At 38.8% G+C, this 8,377-nt stretch overlaps 1 protein-coding gene across 1 annotated transcript; it reads right to left on the bottom strand.

Annotated features, from left to right (window-relative positions):
- Positions 1 to 1,094: 1,094 nt before the first annotated feature.
- On the bottom strand, positions 1,095 to 2,988 carry LOC104425384 (glutathione transferase GST 23). The gene is made up of 2 exons (XM_010038073.3): positions 2,594 to 2,988; positions 1,095 to 1,622 (listed from the first exon to the last, which is right to left on the bottom strand). Exons 1-2 carry the CDS (start codon positions 2,912 to 2,914, stop codon positions 1,254 to 1,256), a joined length of 690 nt encoding a protein of 229 aa, XP_010036375.2. The 5' UTR covers positions 2,915 to 2,988; the 3' UTR covers positions 1,095 to 1,253.
- Positions 2,989 to 8,377: the final 5,389 nt, after the last annotated feature.

Here is an 8,377-nt window from a genome sequence, read left to right as displayed (position 1 = left end):
AAACTGACTTGCTTTTGTATTTCCTGGTCCTGTGAAGGGAACAAAAAGTGATGAAGAGTGGACAGAGTTTAACATGCCGGTGTATTTTGCATCTCCTGCAGAAGTACAAGGATCAGGGAGGGGAATGGTTCATTTTGTGTGGAGAAAATGGTGAAGCTGCCTATAGACACCACAGAAGGAAATCCTGCAAGAGCCCAAGAGTTAACTTCGCATTGGAGAGCCGCTAGTGAGGACTACTGAAAGAACAATTCAAGAACGAGATATTATGATCTTTTGTTACTCGCTGACTCGAAAGCACGAAGATTCATCCATTTTCGAGCTTGTGAAAGGCAGCATCATGTTTGTGTAGCTCCAACGGACGGTTAGTTATTGAATTTTGCAAGCGGATTGATTTAAGCGGGTGAACATTCTAGCCCAATAGTCAACAGAGTTCATAATGATTCGATGATTGGTCTATCCAGTATCGTTTAGATAAAGGTTGGATAATCTTCAAGATGAAATCTCCAAGAACATGGTACAGTTTTAGCTGATATCAATATCAACGGATTGTAATGAAAGGAGGGCAGGTTGGTTTGACATGGAGAATCAAAACAAAAGACGAGAAGTGCTTCACTTACTTAGAGCGGCAAATAGTTATCTAGGATATCTAAGTGTCTCCCCATTGCATTTTGACATGAACAAAAACCCTCAATTCAAGTGCTTTATATGCTGAAGTTTGGCAAGCATCTGAGTTTGAACATTGGAGCCACATAATCTATTTCATTGCATCGACAATCTTTAAGGCATAGCAAATTCAATGACACCACACGGGAATTGATTCAATCTTTTTTTTCGTTCAAGTACTAATTCAACCTTCGCATCACACCAGGACTTTCGATAGTGATACATCTGCACAAAATGAAGTTACCAATCTTATGAAACCAAGTCGAAGCCATGGCTTCAATGTTAGACCGTCAGAAGCAGGGAGAGGTAGTGCATTCCCAAGGTAAAGCTCCTTGCCTGATGAACTCCTTATCCAGAGTTAGATGTCATTGCCTAGAGGTCTATATTTAATTCAAACCCATTCAATCACTGGAAGCTTACACAAGGAACGGTGATCCTAGGAATAATATTGAATTTACTTATGATCTCCCAAGAGAAAGATGATTGTAAGTATATTATTGCACCATATCAGAAGGTTACAAATATAACAGAGGAAACCAGGGGTGAAAAACACAAGCAACGCATTCCTCAATCTAAACGAATGGTTTATTCTATGGCTTGTTCGGTTTTAAGGAACGCACGGCGCTCAGGCGACGAATATAATGGTTAACCAGCACATCTCTAGGTGGAAGACATTCCTTAATCAGCGGAATTTCGATGAAGTTTTGTGCCCACTCATGAAGGGATGGGAACCTCTCGGCATCAAATATCTTGATGCCCCCTATTTCTTCCATGACGCTGAGCCAATGCGGGATCCAACCAGCCACAAGATCCAAATAGCCCATCTTGTCTCCCGCAAAAAACTTCTTGCCTTCAATCTGCTTCTCAAGATAAGTGAAAGACTCTAATGTAGTCTCCACTGCTTTCTCCTTTTCCTCACCATCTTCGGCCAGACAAGCTTCAAAAGCACCGAAGACACACTGTTCACAGTGACATGCATAAGCTAGTTTATCATCAGGAGGAATTATTTGACTCGAAAGGGAAACTTATTCTGCCGTAAACATGCTGATACAAAGTCCTGCGTTTCTGAAGAATGTGAATTATAAATATGGGTGCCAGAAGAAAATCTGACCTATAATACAGACAAGAAGATCTCCAACTGTCGAGAGGATTTAGTAACATTGACTCTTTTGGTATATGGGTGGGCATCCCCTTGGCAAAGCCACCTCTATGGTCGACTTTCTACATCGATTGAATTTAAGGTTTCGTTCTTTTCAATGGAATTTTCTCAGTTGCAGACACGGTTTCATCAGAAAACCTTGTAAGATAGCATTTTTGGTTGTCCCAGCATATATAAACAAGAAATCCCAATTACAAAGAGCTTCGTCCATATTCAATGGTATCGATTCTGCCATTAGATTGCCATTCAGGAGCTAGCATTTAGCTTGACATGTGTGGTGTATCCATAGATGGAATCTGGGGATTCAAGGGAAGCTAACATGCCGCTCCAACATCACGCCGTTACGTTAATATGGCTCTACTTCATATTACTCTCTCTCTCTCTCTCTCTCTCTCTCTCTCTCTCTCTCATGCATCCAGCAAGTGTGAATACGCAAGATAAGCATCCACAGAATAAACTCACAGGGCAATTGGAACTTTGCTTAAACAGAACAACATGCACTTCTTGACTTGAAGAATCTTTTCGCATGGATTTTGTGCTTTTCTAGTGAACAATGAATTGAAGTATCTAACGGAAAGTCGGAGCCAATTCAGCACCAAGCTTGAACTAGATTCCAATCATCGGCACGGCAATTCATTTTCAGCCTGCTAATAATCAACTTCGGGGGCAAAGAAGTGAACATCATTCAACAGAAAACTCATACTCCTCGTAACGAGAACAAAACAGCAGACAGACGAAAGGCCAAATTTGGGGGAAAAAGTCAAGGGTCACCTTGTCATCAGCAAACTGAGCCCAGAAACGAGCTTGAGCTCTCTCGTAAGGGTCTTGAGGCAACAACGGATAAAAATCACCTCCCTTCCACTTCTCATCGATGTACTCCAGAATCACTTTGGACTCTGCAATCACGTCCCCATCGTCCAACAGCACCGGGACCTTCTTGTGCACCGGGTTCGACTTCAAAAGCAATTCGATCTTCCCCTTGAACCAGTCTTCAACAGTGAGCTCGTACTCGAGGCCCTTCAGTTTTAGAGCCCACTCGATTCTTGTGCAGAAGAAGCTCGTCGCAGAGACTATGATCTTTAACTTAGCCATGGTCTCACTTTGGTGATTTGAGCAGTGTACTCGAGTTGGGATCTCTCGTATATAAATCAAAATGAGATGCGTTCTTGAAAACGACTGCCGTGTTCAGTCTAATGCCGCCAAGAGGAATCTTCGCCCCACCGTTGACGAGGAACAGTGAAAGGCAAGGCCAAGAAGGAGAAACAAAATAGATTTGATTGACTCAATTAGACTTCATTGTTTGCCATAAGTTCACCTTGGACCAACAATAAAGTGGACGCATCTCTGCTGTACTACATGTAGATCCCAACCCAACTACACTGCTTAGTATACAGGTCTACAAGCCTGTTCAGTGGCTTCCTTTACTTAGTATTAACCAGTCGAAACTTGCACACACAAATGAAGCATCGGTCCACGGATCAAATCGAATTCAAGTCGCATATACAGCTACCAACAGGAATTTCGCTAAGCATCGAAGCAGAATAGATTTATGCACCATATCATGAGGTCACAAGTAAAAACATCTCGGAGTCCTCGTCTTCACCGCAGTCCTTGATGAAAAATAAATATACGAAGGGAACGCATGGTTTCTTGAAAAATGATCTTACACTTTAGTTTGCTAGCCGCCAAGTTTGGAAATTGTGGGTCGCAGAGAGGTTGTTGGAAGTTGCGGTCATCGACATGTACAAGGGAAAGGGACAAGGATGTATAGTCTAGTAGAAGAGACGTGAGGCATTTCATTTGGGCGACCGAGGATTACAATATATCAATGCATGGAATATTATATCAAGGGCAAAAAAAGGGGGGGACATCATTGCTACCAATATGATTTTTTTTTTTTGCCGTACTATGCAATCGACAAAGGCATATTTTTACTTGGACGCAGTTTATCTCAACTCATCCTATTTGTGATAGACTGAATTTATGTTAGTTTTTAGATTAAAAAAAAAAATATATATATATATATATATATATATATATATATATTTTAATCTGGAAACAAGTTGGTTTTAACGATGTACGCATTTCATATAAAAATCACATCAAGCACATAGTGACTAAGGGGAGCAGTGGGCCCTCATCAGCCTGCCGGTTGCGCTAATGTTCAGATGAAACTCAAACGGACGTATGTATCTTTTTGGCCGTAAGCGTTTGATTTTTATCCCAAGTTCTGCAGAATGAATAATTTAGTTGTATAGTGAATAATTCGCTCATAAATCGCATCGTATTCAAAGAATCTCGTGTTTTCTATTCAATACCTTTTCATGTACATTCATCTTCCCAACCAAAAATAAAAAAATAAAAAAAAAATAATAATAAGGTTTTCAAATTCATTGATGAGTCAATTTCGTGAAAGATTTTTTTGTCACGAAAAGGTCATTTCGTGAAGCGATTGTACTCTTGCAAGACAACTCTGGAGGGTGTTGATTGCGCAGCCACGAGTAAAGAAAGTGATGGGTTTTTTCTATGTGATGATAGGCCTAAGTAGGCCTGTCCGCCCATGTTGGGCCTAAAAACCCGGCCCGTAGGTTAAGGGCCGATGAATGAAGGGTTAAGATATGAAGATATGTTACGTTGGGTTTATGTCTTTTGAGGAAACGTTTACGTTGAAGAGATGCGTCCAAGACGTTTTAAGAGAGAAAAGAAAAAAAGGGGAATGTACCTTTTGGATATACGTATGTTTTTCAACAAAAAGTTCTCTCCCCCTCCAAAAAGTAACATAAGAACAGTACCTTCAAAATCAGATTTTTCTTCCCCTAAAAGGACAGTACGCTCCTTGGTAGAACGGGACGAGGATTCTTTCTCGAACTTCAACATTGGTGTTTTAATCTGTGGAAAATAAGATACGTTCCTTTTTGTGACGTGCTTTTCGATCAGTGATACATGTGTTTCTTGAGCTCGTCTTTCGCATTCGTTTTAGGGATTCGATTGAGTGTTGAATTCTTTAGGGAATCCGTTATTCCCAACATTAGTATCAGAGCCATAGTTCATGTTTCCTAATCCATTTTTTCATGTTTTTGAATTGTTTTTGATTAATTTTTTGTGAAATATCGCCGTCGGTCGATCAAGGATGGAAAAAATCCCAACATCCGTACTGTTCCCCCTCGTTTTTTGATTTTTTGTAAATCGAGGTTTGTTTTTTATAACATAGGGTCAAAGCTCTCGTTGATATGAGAAAAACGAGTCAGGCCCCCTCGGGCGCGTGTGACGCACACGCCGTTTCCATGCTAGGCGCGTGCGACGCACGCACATGGCGCGTGTCGGGTCGGTTGATTCGACCCGATCCGTCCGCTCGACCCATTGACCTGTTGACCCATTGATTTCGACCCATTGACCATTGACCCCAAAAAAAAAGGAAAGGGAGAAGGAAAAGAATGTGTTTCTTTTGCCAAGTAAGTCTAAGTGGATTATAAGTAATCCCTTATTTGTTCTGCATTTGTTATAGGAACAATGCCTCTTCGTGAGGCGCACACACCTATTCGCACAATTACAGATGAACAAAAAGAAAGACTTTCTAGGTTGATAGCTGAGTTGAATAATTATCGATGGGAGAGTAGTGACTTAATTGATCATATTCTCGAGGTCAACTGTAAAATACAATAGGTCATATGGAATAGTCGCCCCATACCACATTCTGAGATTGTGCAATTCTTCATAAACACTCTTTCACCATTATGGTAAGGAGTGTTAAATCGTCTATGGGAGGTCAACAGAGCTACTACGTATAGGAGGCTTGTAATGACTTTTATAGATAAATATTACCGAATTGAAGCCACAAAGACTGCGACCCATGGAATGACTTCAATCCGACGGGGGATGAGTGTGCGAAGGAGAAATCCTAAGGGATACCCGTCTGTTTTACCGTGGTTGCCTAGAATGTCTAAGAAATTTAAAGAAGAAAAGATCAAGAAATTGAACAAAAACGAATCTTTCCTAGTTCATGTGTTGTCTTGGCATTAGAAGTTTTTGACTGATCTTTATTTAAGTATGTTTTATGGACATCTTATGTAAATGGTTTTTACCTAGATGTTGTTGGTGTAGCAACTGATATATTCGTTATATTACGTAAAAGCATTATTATTCTATCATTATTGGATATCAAATATTATTTACTTATGCTATTATTCATTGTTGTGAGTAGTTCATAAAAGTTTTTGTAGCTTCAAAGAATTTATTTTGCGTAAAAGATTATATTAATAATAATTTTAAGTTTTGGATGATGATTGGAAACATAATAACCTTTTGATTCTGAAACCTTATTTCAAATTATTCATCAATATGATTAGTTTGTGCAAAATGGATGCATAAATGATAGGCATTAATAATTTGTACATATGTGTCTGATATGTTCAGATTGATGGCTTCAGCCACAAAGAGCATAATCGCTAAGCTGAACAAAGGTGAAAAGCTCAACGACAATAGCTATGAAATATGGCACATGAAAATCCAATATGTGCTATAAGAGCAAGCGGCACTAGAAACTCTTAACCTGACCATGGAAGTAACTGAAGATGGAAACACTGCATGACATAAGAGAAATAATGATGCATTTGCTGCATGGAAAAGAAAGAACTCTCTTGCTCGTATTACGTTACTGAGTAGTATAGAGAATGATGTCATGCGAGAGTTCGGGCATTTTGAGAATGTTAAGGAAATGTAGGAAGCGTTGGCAGCAAAATTTGGTCATGCTTCAATGACCAGACTGAGACAGCTCACTATTAGGTTTGACTCTTACAAGAAGCCTCATGGTCACACCATGAAGCAACACCTAAGAAAGATGTCAAATATGATTAATGAGTTGAAAGATGCTGGCCATGTCCTAACTGACGAACAGCAAATGCAAGCAGTGATTCGTTCATTGCCTTAGAGTTGGGAGCATATGAAGGTGCACCTGACCCACAATGAGAATATTAAAACCTTTAAGGATGCATTGCGTCATCTTGAGCTAGAAGAGGACCGCCTCTTGGTGACTAAGCCAGAAACTGAAATTTATCATGCTGGTTCCAGCTCACATGGAGCTTCAAACTCCAAGCGCCAACCTCCTGACTGGATCAATAAAAGGAAAGGTAAGGGAGCAAGTGATTCGAGGAAGAAACCAACGGTTGACCAATACGAAAGAGGAAAGCGTACTCGAATGAAGAAGCTGATAAGGGTGAAGTGTTACAATTGTGACAAGAAATGTCATTGTGCTCGCAATTGTCGCGAGCCAAAGAAGGTATACACCATTGTACTTTTGAGAACTTTGCTTATATATCAAGTTATGTATTCTTAATAGAGTCTAATCTTTTGTGGACTGTAAATTCGGGAGCAACATACCATGTAGCGAAAGATAGAGAATCCGTCATGGAATTCCGACGAGTATCAACTGAAACTAAGTGGATCTATGTAGGAAATAACTTCAAAGTAGAAGTAAAAGGGATTGACACATACCAACTGAACATGCGTGGTGAATGCTTCGGAGATTCATCAGAATTTAGTGTCTGTTTTAGTGTTGGTCAAGCTTGGTTTTAATATAAACTTCCATAATAGTGGTGTAAATTTGTATTTGAATACAAATTACTCTGGTTATAGTTATTTTCTAGATGGTTTCATTGTATTAAATATTGACTATAATAATGATAATGTTTGTTATTCCCTTTTCACGTCTCATAATTTATATGATAATGATGTGAATATGTGACATGCTAGACTTAGTCATATTAGCCAACAACGTATGAATAGACTAGCCAAAGATGACTTGTTGGGCAACATTGAAAAAATCGATTTGCCCATATGTGAGTATTGCCTAGTATGGAAAACGACAAGAAAACCATTTGGAAAATGTAAAAGAGCTTAATTTTCTTTGTATTTAATTCATTATAAAGTCTGTGATCCGATGAATGTGAGAGGAAGGTATGTGACTATTTATTTCATCACATTTATAGATGATTATACTCGATTCAGATATGTCTATTTGATTTCTCATGAATTTGAAGCATTGAGTTGTTTCAAAAGATTTATGAACTTGATAGAAAATCAATTAAACAAGAAAATAAAAGTATTGAGGTCCGATCGAGATTGAGAATATTTATCTGATGAGTTTAGTAATTTATGTGATGAAAAATGAATAGAAAGACAATTGTCTATTCCATATACTCTTCAACAAAACCCTACTGGAAATGGTTAGGTCGATGATGGCGCATGCTAACTTACCTATCACTTTTTGGAGTGATGCGTTATTAACTGCTGCCTATATACTTAATCGGGTGCCTTCTAAATCAGTTACTTCCACTTCATATAAGTTATAAACAAGTAGAAAACCGGACTTGAGTTTTATTAAATCATGGGGTTTTGCTGCCTATACTCATGAGTCCTCTCACAAGTTTGGAAAATTGAATCACAGAGTAAAGAAGAATATTTTCATAAAATACTCTAAATACTCAAAAGAATATTTGTTCATAAGTAAGCAGGAAAGTGGAAATATAACTGAATTCGAATCACATGATGTCACATTTT

The sequence above is a fragment of the Eucalyptus grandis genome, chromosome 1, assembly GCF_016545825.1.
Source record: "Eucalyptus grandis isolate ANBG69807.140 chromosome 1, ASM1654582v1, whole genome shotgun sequence".
Taxonomy (NCBI): Eukaryota; Viridiplantae; Streptophyta; class Magnoliopsida; order Myrtales; family Myrtaceae; genus Eucalyptus; species Eucalyptus grandis.
The sequence above is the reverse complement of the archived record's forward strand: the minus strand, read 5'-3'. Positions and strand labels throughout refer to the sequence as shown.

Excerpts from the sequence above, each read along its gene's own strand:
- LOC104425384 (XM_010038073.3), bottom strand. The coding sequence starts at position 2,914 with ATGGCTAAGTTAAAGATCATAGTCTCTGCGACGAGCTTCTTCTGCACA. Across the intron at positions 1,623-2,593 it reads CTCAGTTTGCTGATGACAAG|TGTGTCTTCGGTGCTTTTGA; the intron begins GTGACCCTTGAC and ends CACTGTGAACAG.